Genomic DNA, 18,454 nt, shown 5'->3' on the forward strand with positions numbered 1-18,454 from the left:
CAATTCTCAAATAACATTTACCATAAAATTATCTACCAATTTGGTTCGTAGACTATTTTCCCTACAATCATTTGACCAGCAATTGTGCTATAATAATAAAATTCGTTAATTCCATGAAATCTGTATCCATTCTTGGCACACGTCTGCCTTAACTTTGTACAAAAAACCTAACCTTATTCAGAAATTGTAGGATTTCTTCGTCCAAGCCCCGTCTACGTATAATGCGATTTTCTCGTTTCTTATTACATAGGGTAAATCAATTTCGTGATTACGGATCCTTCGAATAAGCCCGTAATAAAAAGCATTGTACTGGTATTAACTATTGTTATGTATAATGTTAATACTTTCATCAACAGAAGATTTATTTTATCCAGTCTGGAAAAAGTGATAGAACAACCTAGGGCACAAAGACGGGAACGCGCATGTGACTCTTATTGTTACAAGTGTCCATAGGTTGCGGTGACCGCTTACTGTCAGATAGAGTACATCCATTGCCTTTTGGTAGTATAAAAAGAGGTATCTTCAAGTTTCAGAAGGTTGGTCTGGACATAAGGTGACTATATAGTTTTTAATTCCTAACGGAACAACTTCAGTTCAATGCACACGATACTTCAGCTCACCACATTTTCAATTAATAAGTAATTATTATGAAATAAACAGATTATTTTGAGAAACCATATTGCTATTTAATTTTTATAGATATCTGAAAAAGATCAGTTTTGTAAACTATATCAACGGATACAAAGACTGAAGCGAACCTAATCGAGTTCCAAGTTCAAATTGCTCGTGCCACATGAATTTTGATAATTTTATGGGTCTTTGTTACCAATAAATTCATTTTATTTTATTTTTTATTTATTTTATATCAATATATCTAGCATGTTTGTGCTGCAGACGTTGCGGAATCAAATTATACGACAGGTGCTGCCAATATCTACAGTAATGACAAATCAATTGGCGAAGAATAAGACGGGGAATTTATTATTAGGTAGGAGCAGCAGTCGGTGTAACGCCGGTGAACTGCATCAATACGAGCTCGTATGTCACTATGGTGCCAGCAATCTGGAAAAAATACGAATTGTCAAAGTCAAATTGATTTCAAACTTCAAGAGTCAAATTTTTAAAATTCTAACCGTTTACCATGGATTTAGTAAGCACTTCGTACAACAGAGTACCTACTAATTCCATACCGTTTACATAATAGGATTTTTTCTTTTGATCTTTATCTATAGCAGCGACTGTTACTATATTTGCACACCATTCTGTATGATAGGGCATAAGTGTTTTAAGATTTCATGTATCAATTTACACGTGTTTTTGCTTTCTGGGATAAAATATGAAATCAAAAATTGTTGATCATTAAATAAATAAAAATAAAAAAAGACTGTAAGAATAATTTCACCGTAACTTTATCTCAAAAGGTAAAATCAAGTCGCTCAAAGGAGATCCTCCTTTGAGCGACTCCGATTTTGTATTCAAAACATAAACTAAGCACTGCACATCACAAATCCCATTAAATACTTAATTGTAGTTGCTATCAAAGCGCTTATGCCTAAACTTGCAAGTCTCGTGGGAGAACCGAGCCGAATACCTCATAATTTAATAACTCGCTCCCTTTGGACGAAACTATTAATCATTTTACTCAGTTCACTATATTAAACTTAACCCTTCGATAGCGCAGAATCGAGACACAATAGATAAACAATTGTTTGACAGGTGCATTTGCACCGGTTCGGAAGGTGAATGAACATATTTTCTGAAGTACCGTAAACATTTTTGTATGCTAATTGATTTATTAGATTTTAAGAGTGCCGTGAGTTAAAAGGTAAAAACTATATCTTTGTAAGATCTCTCCGTTGTTCGTCTGTTTGTCCGTAAAACCCTTTTTCTTAGGAACACTTAAATGTGTCAAGTTGAAATTACATTATTATCATATACTTTTACTGTGTAAAACACAAGCTTGTACATCAATCAGTCTCATTATGTTCTCGATTTCACCGAGTCAAAATTTACTTAATTTTATTACCAATATTCATAAATTTTAGTGAGAAGTATTATCTTCCAGCACATGTTTGACCGCAACTAATAGGTAGGTGTATATATAATAAAAAAGCGAATTTTACAGAAGAGCGACTCCCTCAGCTATAATGTAATTTAGGTAATCTCTATTGACATTATAATAAAATTCCAAGGTATTTCAGCACTCCTTAAATTGAGAATTTCAAATTGGAATGGAAATCTAATATCACAAGATAATAATTTGAATCAAAAAATCACTTGAAATTTCTATTAAACCTATTTCAAATTTAAGTTAATATTGTTTTCTCAATAAAATTAGGATTCTAAAAAGGAATGTGATATTTTTAAAATAATGAAATGATACAAATCACACTATCATTAGTTATTTGTGGTGATCCACATGGACCTAGATCTCAGAGAGTATTACGACAAGCAGTATTCCGCGGCTTAGTCTGCGGATATTATTTTATGATATAACACAATGATACAACACAATAAATCGATAGATATATTTTAGCCACAATACAAATATATAATAAAAATTATAATGAACAATAGAAATTAAAAAAATATATACTTAGTAGAGATTCTTTACTTACAGTCAAAACTATTCCACGTTTGACATTGAAGAAATTCATCCCACTCAACGCGACAATTTCTCCGTGAATCTGGTTCAAAAATCTTTGGATCTAAAAAACATATGACAATATTATACTTTGCCTGTAATAATATGCAGTGCTTGCATTGTTGTGTTCTGGTTTGAAGGGTGAAAGAGAGAGAGAGGCAATGTAATTACAGAGTACTGTGTCAAAAAATTCTAGGTTATAAAGTAAACCCCTGTTGTTCCAATATACCTACATATAAGCTGTGGTAACCTCTTAACAGATTTGCCGTATAAAAAAATATAAATGTCTACTTAAAATAATAGTTTACTAAAAAATAATTATTTAAACCAATTAGCCTCTTTTCCCGGAAAAGACTCTAAATGAAATCCGCTAAGAGCAAGGTACCAAAATTTTTAATGTCAAACTCAAACGGATATAAAAAATGTTCTAATTAAAATTATTATTATTTTTCCTTTTACAGTCGCGTTCCTCATAGACTATATGAATTTCTTATGATTAAGGACCGTGGTCAAGGATATTGCAGTGTGGTTGTCGTTGCGTCACAATGGTGCAATGTGATTGGTTCGCTGTGTTTCATTACGAATCGATTCGATGGTGAGAAGTGAAATGCTAACCCGCACTTCGCCCACAAATCATATATAGTAATGATATCCGTGGCGTAGTTGTCACCACACCAACGCTATCGAACTCTGGGTTCGATTTGTAGCACACACACTCTGTTACAAACGAAAATAAAACAATGCAGTGCAATGTGCAAGCTACTGGCATGTATATTTCTGCTATTATAGACATCGATATCACTATCGACCGACCGCGGCTTGCCCGCGTGAATTTTCCACGGGAACATTTATTTTTTCGCGATGAAAGGTCTTCTCCATACTTCAAAATACGTGTGTTCAAAATTTCACGATGATTGGTTGATCAGATGAAGCGTGAAGAGGTAACAAACTTACTTTTGCATTTATAATATTAGTTAAGAGAATATTAGATAGGATATGCATTACTATTACTTATGCGTAAGACTAAGATTGGATTCCTCACCTCAACACAATACGCTTCAGATGGCACATCGTATAAAGAAAAGGCTGGCTTTTTACTTGCAGTGTGCACCCTTGATGCCATCAGAGATACACCAAGCGATCGCGTGACGAGGAATATGAACGAGAACACGAAGTATATCGCATGCTCGTAGCCTTGGAGAGGCCTGAACCAAAGATAAAAACATATTGGTAACTAGCTTTTGCCCGTGGCTTCGCCCGCCCTTAAGTGAAATACTTAGACTCTTTAATTAATCTGGTTTCCCCATACAACTTTGAAACCCCTTTTTACCCTCTTAGAGGATGAATTTTGAAAAATCCTTTTTAGTGTATCCCTAGACCACATAACGTAATACACGTGCTCTATTTGAAGTTTCTAGACCCAGTGGTTTGGTCTGTGCGTTAATATGTCAGTCAGTCATTCGGTGTCTTCTTTTATATATATACTTGTATATACAGATAATAATCTTTATTTTTAAATCTAGATCGGTTTATCGGGTAGGCTCGTAAAAAACCTAAAGAAATATTTAATTATAAAATGAATATCATGAACCCAAACCTGCGGTCCGGTTCATCAGGGTGACACGATGGAGTAGCGCTTCTTACACCCTCTCTGAAATATAAATATAATAAATTATTGATAATCCGCCTTAGCCGGTATTAAAAATTTATCGCGCATTTTCTAATGAACTTTTATCGAAATCCGACGTTTTAATACCATGTTTTAGGATTCTGTACTTTAAAAAAGATAAAAGCTGAACCATTATAACATCACTCCGTTATCTAGTCTATCTATCAATCTGTTGTTCCACTAAATCTATAAATAATTATTTATGGATTTAGTGAAAAACACCAAATCAATAAATAATTATTATAATAAGAATGTATGAATAAAATCAAAAACTACCAGACGGATTTTTGTACCAGTTTTCTCCAACACATACCTAATCTGATTTCTGAGGAATATGGTTTATGGTTTTACCCGAGCGAAGCCGGGATGAGCCGTTAGTTCTAAGTAAATACCTAGGTGATTTGTCTCGCAAGGATAAACTATTTAGGAAAACAGTAAACTTTCTCGTTCGTCAGTTAACCAACCACACGTTTAACTGTTGAACTTTTAAAGTATATCTGTGTGGGCAGACCGGATAATATAACCTTACTAACGTTACGACCAACTGTGTTTGTTTAAATACAAGTTTTTGTTTAATTTGCACTAACGTATGTATAACTAGCTGCCCCTAACAAAAAAACTAGCCAAGTCCAGCCCAACAGGCACACGGCAATATTCATAATGTCAAGGCAATTTGATAAATGGTTTAAACTGCAATTCTTAAGTGCAGTGGTAAAGTCCTTGCCTCTGAACCGAGAGGTCCCCGGTTCCATCTCCGGTCGAGTCTTGATGGAAAATTATATTTTTCTGATTGGCCCGGGTCTTGGATGTTTATGAATAGGTTTGTTATAAAATATAGTATCGTTGAGTTGGTATCCCATAACACAAGTCTCCAACTTACTTTGGGGCTAGCTTAATCTGTGTGATTTATCCTAATATATTTATTTATTTAATGCCTTGTCCATATGAAAAATGTACGGGCACATAATTATAAAATGTATACAATATATAATTTTCTAACTAATCACTTGGTCCATAACAAAATACATCGTTTGGTCACTATGATGTGCTAATATGTGACATTTATAATGGACCAAAATTCTTGTCATGAATTATTTATGTCAAGCCCGGTATATCTATATACTGGGTGAGTGACAAGGCAGCACAATTCATATTATCGCATATCCCATAGTCTACTCTCACTAGTACGACCATACTTACGAAAGCATATGCAACAACTGAAGGCATATGAAAAACAAGTTGTTTGTGAACGACATGAATATAATTTCACCGATCGCATCGTCCACTCGCCTCACCAGCCTCGTGATTCGGCAGTAGTCCTCTCTTATCGTTCTCCATACCAATGGTGGGACATGCTGGAGAAATAAATGTTTTTTTATTATAAATAATTATAATAAAAAAACACATTTACACATTTATAGAAGGAAGTCATTCTAGGAGGAAAGGTAGAAGGAAGAAGGGGCCCAGGAAGAGATAGTTACACCAAACAAATTAAAGAAATAGTGGTTGTCGTGTCGTATCAAGAAGTGAAGGAGTTGAATTTGGAGATAGAATAATAGAAGGAAATCCACCGACAAGTGCCTCACTCTTAAATTACTTGATGATTACACTGACTAGGCAACATTGTGTAACGCTTTGAGAGTTGGTTTTGAAAATTTTAATATAACTGTATGAATTTCAGGCGTTTTGCTCCTTAGGATGCACCAACTTAAATGTTAAATTTAATCTGCGTAGAAAAACGAAAAGTACGCCATTTTATTTCAATTATGGCGGCGCGCAGGTTAAACTTGACGTCAAAGTTAACTTAGTTTGTCAAAGTTAACTTAGTTTGCTGTTAATTATTGGATTAGGTAAGTACCTATCAGGCCACCTTTCAATATAATATTGATATAGTTTTGCTGCAGTAAGAGCCGAGCGCAACCAATGGTCGTACAAAAATACTGATCCATTTGAAAATTGATAATTGAAATTGACATCATTTGTTATTTTTAATATGTATGTAACGCTACCATGGAATTAGTAGGTACTCCGGTTGTACGTACGGAGTACCTACTTAATTAGACCAACTAGTACCTACCTACTTAATGGAATTAGTAGGTACTCTGATTGTACGGAGTACCTGCTAAATTCTATGAATGTTACTCATTTATAATTCTTATTTTATTTCGATTTAAATTTAATTTGATAGATATTATATAACTTGTGATGCTATTGGGGTGGTGATGGTTTTTAATTGAATTTTCAAACATAATTGTGTCATGAAATAAATTAATATTAATTTGAATAAATATAAATAACTTACCTTGCCTTTGATGGCTTCAACCCTGCGGTTGACCTGGTCCAGTCGCGATGTCAAGTACAAACTTATGCATATCACAAACACGTCTGCGAAGTTCCAGTTGAATGCGCATTGGAGGTTAATTAGCTGCGAATACATACTGACAGACTAGGAGACATAAAATCAAATAATAATTATTTAGTACAAAAGTTAGCGGTGTGTGCTTCTTGTCCTAGAATTGGACCATATATATGAAAGGGATATAAGAAAGGGACAGATGTCCCTCTCTGTTAGCTCAGTCTCCGTCAGTAATTCGTCAGGATATTTACCGTTCTTGTGTGTAAGTAAGCGGTTACAATAACAGTATAAAAGCATTTTCGAGCAGGCATGCAGGATAACTTGACGTGCTGTTAACTGTACTACTCATCGAACCATGTGCGAATGAGGTTACCTGAGCGATAAATCCAAAAACATCGTTATAAGGCAAAACAGAGAATATCCAGGGGAAGCTACTAGTGATGAAGCCTTCATAACCTTTATTGTCACAGTCAATGATCGCCGCTCCTGATGACAGATCCGATAGCAAGTGCTCGACTGAAAATCACAATAGGTATATTTTCAGCGAAAAAAAAATAAGGAAAAGGAGATAATTATAATTAGTAGGTATTCAAATATATCAAAAACCATATTTATCTTATCAAATAAATTACTATTTCGATGTGTGCAAAGAAAACGGCAGCGCCGTTACTCTAAACGATTGGCGACCATAAACCGTCGATCAAACCTTACAATAACATACCATACATATACACATACAAATACCATACACATACTTAACATACCTTTTATGCGAACATAATACCTAGATAAATATAAATAATAAATAAATATAAATATATCACACACAAATCACATAGATTGAGCTAGCCCCAAAGTAAGTTCGAGACTTGTGTTATGGTATACTAACTCAACGATACTATATTTTATAACAAATACGTATATAGATAAACATCCCAGACCCGGGCCAATCAGAAAAAGATCATTTTCCATCTTGACCCGACCGGGGATCGAACCCGGGACCTCTCGGTTCAGTGGCAAGAACTTTACCACTGCGCCACTGAGGTCGTCAAAGATGTGACGTTAGATGTGACGTCACTTTTAAGCGTAAAATGGAACGTTTGGACGAGTGTCAAAAAATGTGTGATTTTATTGTCATATCTTTAAAAATATTGTGATCATCACAAGAATTTTTTTCAGTTTTGTTTTTGTTTCTGGTGTTTCTATTAACAAAAAGTCGTTCTGATAGTTATAAAAATAAAAATTTGTAATCTATTCTATTCTTCAGTTACTCCAGTACTGATTGACTTTTACAATTTAAGCATTAAGGCCACGGATAAAAAAACAGTATCACCGAAACCAACCTAATGCGAGTGTTAGAATGGCAATACAACAAGTATTACATCTTCGCGCCAAGGTGGCGTCCATGTTGGGGTCAATGGCCTCGGTCTTCGCAATATGTTGACACAACCACGGCCATTTTCTCGACAGTCGCAGGAACAGAATCGTCGTCATGCAGTTCGTACTGCTGAATACTAAGAATGCTGAAAGCAAAAATCAAAATTTCACCTTCGTAAACCTTCACAGGCACTTCGAAATGTCAAATTTTATATTTTTCAGAGCTATAAACTACTAGCATTACATAGTAACTACTGCCTAGAAGTATTATTTTTTCACATATTTTGGTTCTCAGTGCACAACTTATGATTAATTTGTCGAAAATATTATAATTTTCTTTGAAAATATTACTTATATAACACACAACAAATTATTATAATTTCAATTTACAGGGATTGTGAAAATTGAATCTGTTATATACAGTTTTGCGGCAAAAAAAAATTAATTTTCTTTTCAATTCAGAATTTTCGTTTACAACTGAATAATAACGTGACATTTTCAATTTATTAACTTTTTGTTTTGAAATAGTGTTAAACGGATAACATTGGAAAATTAAATTGAAATAAATTGAAGGGGATTTGAAACAAAAGTGATTTGAATCGTACCACTGCCGACCGATATTGGTATTTAGTTACTAATCACACTGAACCCCTGTTAGACCAAACAAGGTATATGAAATTTCAAAAATATCCAGTAAGTATGTCAATCCCAATCCCAACTAATATTATAAATACGAAAGTAAGTTTCTTCTATCCTGTTTTATAACAACTAAGACTTTGATATTTTCATCTCAGCGTATCTCTTAAACGTACCGTAAGAAGGTGCCTTTGTCTACTTTTGCAAACATTTCAAGGGAACTTCAAAGAAATTGTGACAAAGAGAACTAGACTATTAAACGTAATGACTTTTTAAATTAAAGGTAGTGCCTATCATATAAGTATATAAATCGAAATCATAATGTACTTTGCATAGTCAACAGCTTATGAAGCTACCCAAATTGCAAACTCACCCCTTTTACCATGGCGTAAAGATACGAAGCGGTGGTAGTGTAATGGTTAAGACGATCGGATTAGACGATCGCCTGAGGATCTAAGGTCCCAGGTTCGAATCCTACTCAAGAATGATCCAGACACTTGATGAGATATTACACTTACATTTACATGCTGATTTGATTGCTGATGTACACACTTAATTTTGATTTAAACCAGACTTACCACGTTTTCTTTGACATTTAAGTGTTTTCTCTGTACCATATATAGAGAGTTAAATCCAACTGGATATAAAAATGCAGTCTTCATGAGATTACACTATTAATATATATCATATTATGCGTTAACGTTTTTTTTTTTGTATAATACCACCCTTAAACAAAACATACGTTTTTCACCATTTGACCACATGCATTATCAAATCCGTGTCGTCATATCGTGAATTATCCATCATTTTATTCGTTTCAATATAATATTTTCAGTTCTGATGGAAATACAGGGTCAAAGCAAAAGCTGTAAAGATTCTGTTTCTTTCTGTTGTAAGAAACCTAAAAACGTTATTGTTTTTTTTTATGAAAACATAAAAATATTAAAACGAGATTTACTATATCAGGAGATAAGTCCAAGTGCTCAGATTAATTGAGTGATATTATTATAAAATTTAATTTTGTTCACAAATAGAAAGCTCCCGTGAAAAATTAAATTAAACAAACTTATTACACTTAAGAAGGATAAAGATATAATAACTGTGTTTATTAAAATTGAGTACGAGATGGCGAGATTTTTTAGGTTATTTATTATGTGAAATATTTATATATAAAAGAACAAGGGTTTTTTAATAATCAACGCCTAGCCTAAACCATAGAAGCTATAAACGCGAAATCCGGGCAGTAGCTTTAGGTTATTAAGTACGTAGTGCTTAAATAAGAAAGGAATTTTCAAAATTCGACCCCTAAGGGGGTAAAAATTGGGGGTAAAGTATGTATGAAAAATAACAAAACTCTTTACTGATCTACATGAAACTTGCCACAAATGCTATGTAACAAAAATAATGACACCCGTGTTTCAGGATTTTTTAAAATTTGACCAAAATGAGGGTGAAAGAAATCACGAATAATCCCTTTCAAAATTTCCTCAACTAAAGATATAAGTAAACAGCTCAGCGGTAAACACCATTGAATTCACGTTGTTACTGTTGATAGGGTGATTTCTGTGAAAGTTTTATTATGATTTTACCCGAGCGAAGCTGGGCCGGATGTTCTAGTTGTGACGTTTAGAACTATGGAGAGAATTAATATTTATTACTAGCGGCCCCAGGAATCTCAATATGTATAATATTAAAAAAACAAGGAACAGACATATAGCAGGAAGCAGCTTTGTTTTTATAACATGTGGTGATGAACAAAAACATTACACAGAATCTTATCTAATATTATAAATGCGAAAGTTTGTGAGAATGTAAGTGTGTGTGTGTGTGTGTGTGTGTGTTTGTTACTCTTTCACACAAAATCTACTGGACGGATTGTTATGAAATTTGGTACACAGGTACAATATAATCTGGAATAACACTTAGGGTACTTTTTAACAACAACTACTACTTTTCAACCCGAAATTCCCATTAAAGCAAATCCCCGGTGCGCAGCTAGTAAATAGTTTAAGAAACTAGAGTGAAGCAAATTTATCGATCAACAAAAAAATTTATTCATTGTTTACTCATTTGGTACACTATTATTTCCGCCACATATGACATCCACGTCCTTATAGGGCGGAAACCTTACGCCCATGATAGAAAACTCACTGTTAGAAGATAACGATGCGTCAGATTGTCGGAACATCTTCAATACACACAGAAATACCACAGACAACTGCACTATGATGGAGGCGATGCTGCAGGAACACCTCCATGAACAAAAACAGAACCTGAAAAAATTAGCCAGACACGCTTTTGTAGTTGTCATGGATCTTATTGCATAGAATTATAATATTGTGACAAGAAAATTAAGTCCATGGAGTAAACCGTTGAAGAGTTCCCACGTCTGGCTCTCCCAGCATATCATTATAATGCATTTTCATGCTTTTCTTTCATCTCAATCGGTTGCAGATATCTGCTTCAAAATTGATTTGTAAGGTTCCACCCGAACAAACAATAGACATGGGGACATTAGTGAAATTTTGTAAAATAGTATGTTAAGACAAAAGCTGATCCTTAACCTTGGCAAAAATTGGTAAGCACTCTGCCTTTTCCAAATTTTGCATGCTCATCACTTTCTCGTTCATTCAAGTACCACTCAAAACCAAGTACTTACCTGCCGAGGACCCTTATTATCATTATTATACTTTTTCACTTCACTGATTTTTTGGGGGTCAAAAAGCCCCCTTACAAGATACCTTTGTTCTTGGCAAAATGCGCCCATCTGTATTTAAAGTGGATATTTACAGTTTTACATATTTTAAAATGTTCCGCAATGGTGTCTAACATATAAAAAGTTTTCAAGTGCAGAAATGCAGTTGTCCCCTAACATATTCTTGGATCATGTCTTTCAGTATACTAACCGCTTTAACAATTTAACCTGTACTGTGTGCAAAATGTACACATTTTATCCACAAGCAGTTAATTTAACAGTGGTTTATACTAGAATGCACTTAGCCTATTGGCTTAGCCTCAGTTGTACCAGTCAATTTTGATGAATAGATAGATATATAAAATCACAAAAGTCACACTCACAATACAAAAAAGACTTAAGGAAATGAATACAAACTTCAATCAAAATGACGGCCGTGTGTAGTGATACGATTTTGATGAATTAGCTCAACGTGGTTTTTGCTTAAAGAGCAAAATATTAGTTTTCTGTTACTGCCCATTGGAGGGGAGCACAGCTATATATACAGCTAAGGTTAAATAGAAACAATTGAATAGATTATAATTTAGGTCTACGTAAACAATAAACAAAAATAAAATAATACATTTAAAACGCATATACCTACATACAATGATGGCTTTTACCAACATGTTATGTTCTGTCTTTTGCGGCATCATACCAGACAAATTATAGGATCTGGAAGGGATGTGTCTTTTTTTCTAGAGAAAGAATTTACCTAAGTTTGGAAGGGTCCATTTCACTGATGCCCAGCACTGGGTTGAGGCCGAAGCATTGGCCAATGGTGACAGTCAGCTTCATTGCGGCTTGGAAGGTTGCGCATTGGCCGGTGAACACGCTCTTAGTAGCTGCTATATATTCTTGTTCGACTATCTTCAATGGATCTGTAAATTTTATTAATGACTAGATGTTGCCCGGGTCTTTGCTCCTGTAGGAATTTTGAGATAAAGTATAGCCTATAGCAATTTTGGACCTTCCTAATGGTGAAATAATTTTTAAAATCAGTTCGGTAGTTTCGGAGATTACCCGCCTCAAACATACAAACTCACAAACGCTTACCTCTTTATAATAAAATAAAATAGTATAGATATATTTCTCTCTCTTATCTGTGCCTTTTTCTAGGTATCTTCCACTAGCTTAGAATGTGGGAGTCGAGCCCGCTTTCTTACTTTTTCTTCTCCACTTCACACGGCCTGGGGCATCATTATTTATCAGACCATTAGCGCGCATATCATTCTTGACGTAAAAGTATGTATATTACTAACTTTAAAACATTTATCGATGTCCTAGGACAGAGGAAAGAAATGTCGGGTAATTGGCAGCAAAGCAAAATGATACCATCAAAATTGCAAATGGTAACTGAATGAGATCAGAGTGAGATAGAAGAAGTTATAAAAAATAAAGTAAACGTTCACTAGTCAAGCAATAAAGGACTGATTAGTGTACTTTAATAATCATCAACAACGCTATCTGAAAGTTAGTATTAGCCATAACTGTCGGTATCAATAAATTCATTTCTGATATAAATTAATTATAACGGACTACATTGTATTTTCCATCTATAATAATAACACGCTTGGAATCTAATCCAATCAGTCACTTCATAGAACTGAATGTCGATCAGCCGAATAAATGCATACATACTCAATGGTTTTTGTCTTATCTTTCGAAGACAAAACTTTTTGAAAGTAAGCGCTTCTCTAAAGATGTTGTTACTCCACTTAAGATAAGCTAAACACATAAGTAGGTATTTACCTATCTATATTTGCAATCACTTTGTTACTTAACTACTTCGGGACAATGAATTACGTCGCTGAAGCGCTCGAAAAGATATATTTGTAGGCAAACTACCTACTACTTGGCAAGTCGTTTGTCGTCTGAATTTAATTTGTTTATTCCTTTTAGCATTGTTGGCTTTGCCCCGTTATTATTTAGTAATCAAGTACTTAAGTTACGTGCCTAGATGATAATAAAAAAGACACATTTATAGTGAAGTACTATGTAGTATTTTTTTTATCAACATATCAAAAACATTTAAACTGAAGACTTCCATGGCGTAATGGTCACCACGCCCGCCCGCTATCTATAGAGGATACGCTATCCCGTATCCTGGATACGATTCCAAGCGCGGGCAAATATTTCTACCTGTCATCTCAAATATTTGTTGTGTTCATCGGACCCGCGACACAAGTAGTTAATTTTTGGCATTCATTTAAAATTTCTCCCTATCGTTTCTCAATATATTATCTAAATAACAATATAATTGGAATTTAAATAGAAACTGAAACAGTTGACGGGAAGACATCCATGGGATAATTTCATTAATTGCCATTAGTTTTGAATTGTGATTTCTGTCCTTAAAAATTAGGGGCAAATAAAGAAATGAACACAAGGACAACAGCAAAATAATTAGGTATTCAAAAAAGCCCTGGAGGGAATTCCCGCTTCTTGTTCTCATGTTTGGTTACCTACATTGCAGCTGTTTATGTTCACTTGGAATTTATTGGGTCAAAAATTTGCCCAGCAATGAGAACAAAATAGAAGCAAGGCAAAGTATGTGTGTTTTCATCGTAAATGATCATCTTTGGTCTGAAAATAAGTGATTATTAAATAATAATCATTTATTAAAGATAAAGATTTGTAGACATTTTCTATTGGGTAATTCATGATTATTTTGGGGTAATTATTATCATCAGCTACTTTTTGTCATTTCTTGATAAATATATATAATATCACAAACATTTTTTGGTAAAAAAAATATACAAAAATCCACAGTCCAGATGAGGACAAGACAGGCAGACGGACAAATGGACATAAAATTAAGAATAATTTTGTTTATAAATGATGAAAATGGAAATCTAGGATATAAAATTTCCGTCTTCTTCATTTGAAGCACGCAACAATAAAAGTAATGATTCCCAAGGTTCAGGCATTGGCACTTATTTTTGTACTATTTCGCATACATAGTTTTGACAAACTTGAAAAAAAAAATATTAAAAATTTACTTACAATGATATATGTTTTTCTTATTTCTCAATGCTTGAGGCAAATCCATAATGGCTAGTGTAAGATGAATTAGTCTGCAATCCCAAAATAAATAGATTTGAAATAATTAATTTTAGGTTAGGACAAAATATTCAAAAGCTATCATGGAACTACGAAAATTAGCTAATTATAACTATCAAACTAAAATTTTAAAAATTACGGATATGTGAGATTAATCCAAATGTCCAAATAAATGAGTGAACACAGATCAAATGATGAGCGATTTGTCAATTTTAAAATCACGATATCTTTCCACAACTATCGTCCAAACAAACAAATTTGTCACATATTCAGAATACCCATCGATAGCAATAATGATAGTACACCCAACAGCACATCAACCAACCCTAACTCACCTCTATTACTAGCGCACAGAGGTGCATGCAGGATAACCCATGATTTATGGCGAAAGCTAATCGTTTTTAAATGTGCCACTATATTTTTTAAATTGAAGTTTTATCTCCATAAATAAATCAAAACACCAGCATATTATTAAAGATTGTAAATAGAAGAATAACAGTGACAAAGGTCTCGCTCTCTCGTTAGATAGTATAAATTAAAACGGAACCTTTGAACTGTACAAACTCGGAAAATAATCAACTTTTTGCGCTGACCGTTCCTGTACAGACAACAGAGAATGGTTTATTTCGCTCCAATTTAACCTTTAATTTGCTCGACTACGGATGTTAAACAATTAATTTCGACCAGGCGGGATAGTGGTCCTACTCTTGTCTTTTTAAAATGTCCAGACAGCTTTACATTACGGTTAGTTAAGTATACCTTCTTTTTATCATGAGTCAGACAGGTCGTAAGACCAAATGTTGAATCTTGAAGATTCTGAGGCGTCACAAACGTAAATTTTATCAGTAACATGCTTAGAAAAGGAAGAAATTCATTTTATCTAGCTTTCATGTGATTTTTATGTCCTGCTTAATCTGTGCAAACGCCTCCCTATTTTCTGCCTGTCGTCTCTTTCCATTGCCATTTTTGGTTATTCAGGTAAAATTAATCAATGTCTGCTAATCCGGTATTAAGACCTCTTGTTCACATAAACATTGTCTCATGTACATGAAAATTTATAGTAAATATTAGTAATTTATTACGATTCGCCACGATGATAACCGTTAAATATTTTGAAGGACTTTCTCAATCGAAATAGATCGATCAATGCGTTGAATTGAACTCTTTCAATCGTGATTTTCTGTAAAGGCAGAAACTACTTTGTAAACGTTAATAAACTGTTAAGATGCACTTCGATTGCATGAGAATGAGGGCCCGGGCATAAAACTGGACGAATAGAAAGCGTCAGTCTTTTGCCCATAATTACTAGCCTTCGATTCTCAACAAGGTTCACGTTATTGCGTACTTGTCGCACTTGGCACTTCCGATGTATGTTTTAATTACTTTTGAGAGTTTCCAGTGTTTTACACATTTTATAGATGATATTTATTGCTGTATATCTAATCCATACTAATATTATAAATGCGAAAGTCGGTCTATCTGTTTGTTTGTATGCATGTAGTTCAAACATAGATAATTTATGAAATAAATACGTAAAAACATTATGTATTTTTTCATATATCCATTTTGATTTGTATGTACAATAAAGTGTCTTAAAATAATCAGCTTCCTAGAATAGGGTTAAAAAATACAGTTTTTTGCAACAGACTGTACGTAAACATTAGTACTGTTGACATGTCGTGATAAGTTGTTTGCACAATCTGCTGCAACTTTGTAACTTTAAATTCTCAAACTCTTGAATATGATGTCTTCTTCACCAAAGTTTCAGCTTGAATCACTCTATTAGAGCATAGGTATAACCCGCAACAAAATCCATTGCGTAGTTTTAAAGATCTATACGTACAGGGACAAACGGACAGCGGGAAACGTTATTGTTTTATACTATATAGTAAAAAACCCTTCAGCTTAGGTATGTGAATCTGATTTATCTATAATCTCTTGAAAATATTCGTTTTGAGTCTATTTATACCTTAGGTATGTCTACAAACATAATTGCTAAGAATATTCCTTCCTAACTTCGTTTAACCTTAATTGGCTGTTTACAACTTGGCTACAAATTATTACTTGGCTCACATACCAACTATAGTTGGTCTTCGACCTTCGTTCCCGTGGGAATATCGGGATAAAAATGTATTATTCCAGTTTATACTCTACCCTTGTACCAAATTTCATAACAATTCGTCCAGTAGATTTTGCGTGAAAGAGTAGCATCATGACATATCGGTCGGGCATGGGTCGAACTTGGGACCTTTTAATCACAAGTTCGAGTCTTAATCACTGGACCACCACATATCAGTACAATATCCAGATGTAACTGACTGAAATGGTTATTATATCATTCGTATATCAGAAATTATTATGGCTACAAACTAACGAACTCAGATAGGTGCCGACACGAAAGCACGAACATTGTGGAGTTTGTACGCGAGATTTTATTTACCGCAGTGAAAAACCAGAAATGTATGTCAAATCCGGCAAAGTTTGACGAACTGCTTGACGATAGTGTATTGCTGGCACAAGATGTGGGTATGTATATATGTATTAAGTACGTCATTCCATTCTATTTTAATCCAAGAAGCACTAAAACCGGGAGATTTAAAGGTAATAATTGTAGTACTGGTTTGATATTAACCATAGATCTGTTTTAAAATGTTGTTGTTTAAAAGTTGTATCATGAACGAATACTGACAGAACAATGGTTGCTCAACTTTTTTTTTAATTCGAAACGATTTAATAAAAACTAACAATAAACAAGGGCGATAATCGTTAATTATACCGTCTCCAGTCTGTAATTGTAATCATTTTGGCACCCAACAGCACCCAGTCATTTTACAAGGCCTCTCGCACTAACGAATCCCTTAAATTGTCTCTAATTAAATTGGGCACCTGTCTTGTTTAAATAATTGTGCGGAAATTTGGAATTATATAGTCAAATTTATACTAGCTTTTGTCCGCGGCTTCGTTCGAGTGAATTTCCCACTGGAACAGTTATTTTTCCGGATTGTAATAGTATATTAAAGTATATTCTACTCGTGTACTAAATTTCATAACAATCCGTCCAGTAGATTTTGCATGTAAATGTAGCAAACACACAATCCTCACAAACTTTTGCTGTTATTATATTAGTAGAACTCGGGCCCACAAATATATGTAAAGAGGTTGACATCTTCTTTTAATTACAAGCATTAGCGAGAAAAGTCAAAATATAAACCTATGTTTTTCATTACAATCAAGTCGCAGAGAATTTCAATTAAGTCTGGTTTACTCTCATTTGTTCCCTCAACTTGATCTCTACAAGGCAATCGAATGCCGTGCATTTACGTGGACTAAATTCTGGAAAACTATATTAAATCTTTCGAGAATGATTAATTTCAAATAGGTATCTACCTACATTTGAAGTTGAATATATTTTTCGTCAATAAATCTATCATGAGCATCGATTTTAATAAACAACCATGGTAAATTCTTCATCATTTAAGTATGTACGTGATTGCACCAAGTGAACTTTGACGTTAGCTTTAACCTGTGCAGAACAATGCAAAGTATTTAAACGTCAGCGGGGCGCGCAGTTTAAAGTCGACTTTAAAGTTGAAGTTAATTTTAATTTTCCGCAGATTCTTTGCCTTTATACATGGTTGCTTATCAATATTTATTTTTGTATGAAAGTAAAACCTAAAGCTATTAGTTATTAATAAGCTATACAAACGAAGTATCGTATGGATTTTAGTCAATTAAAAATATAAATAAAGGCTGTGTGCATAATCTAAATCCGCTGAATTATTTTGAAGCGACAGAAAATATTAAGCCGTAACACAATTTTTATAATGTTATTAGACACAACAGGCCAAAAATCCTTTATTTACAATGAAACTCCCTTTCCCTACAGTTTATTGTGCATACGTGCGTGTATTTCATTACGTTTTATAGCATAAAATTAAGGTGATTTATTTTAGCTGGAAATAATGAAAATGAAAC

General features: G+C 33.9%; 1 protein-coding gene across 1 annotated transcript in view; it reads right to left on the reverse strand.

The window, feature by feature from the left end:
• Window positions 1–50: 50 nt before the first annotated feature.
• The window catches only part of LOC128670290 (gustatory receptor for sugar taste 64e-like), a 35,017-nt gene continuing 16,613 nt past the window's right edge, over window positions 51–18,454 (reverse strand). Inside the window, exons 2-12 of the mRNA XM_053745851.1 lie at window positions 14,423–14,493; window positions 12,132–12,297; window positions 10,834–10,955; window positions 8,013–8,192; window positions 7,043–7,185; window positions 6,616–6,738; window positions 5,514–5,668; window positions 4,242–4,295; window positions 3,687–3,849; window positions 2,619–2,708; window positions 51–1,062 (exon numbers count right to left, since the gene is read on the reverse strand). Coding sequence (XP_053601826.1) covers window positions 985–1,062; window positions 2,619–2,708; window positions 3,687–3,849; window positions 4,242–4,295; window positions 5,514–5,668; window positions 6,616–6,738; window positions 7,043–7,185; window positions 8,013–8,192; window positions 10,834–10,955; window positions 12,132–12,297; window positions 14,423–14,493 — 1,345 coding nt within the window. The 3' untranslated portion in view covers window positions 51–984. The remainder of the gene's footprint in view (window positions 1,063–2,618; window positions 2,709–3,686; window positions 3,850–4,241; window positions 4,296–5,513; window positions 5,669–6,615; window positions 6,739–7,042; window positions 7,186–8,012; window positions 8,193–10,833; window positions 10,956–12,131; window positions 12,298–14,422; window positions 14,494–18,454) is intronic.

This window comes from Plodia interpunctella, chromosome 5 (assembly GCF_027563975.2).
Source record: "Plodia interpunctella isolate USDA-ARS_2022_Savannah chromosome 5, ilPloInte3.2, whole genome shotgun sequence".
In the NCBI taxonomy this organism is placed as follows: Eukaryota; Metazoa; Arthropoda; class Insecta; order Lepidoptera; family Pyralidae; genus Plodia; species Plodia interpunctella.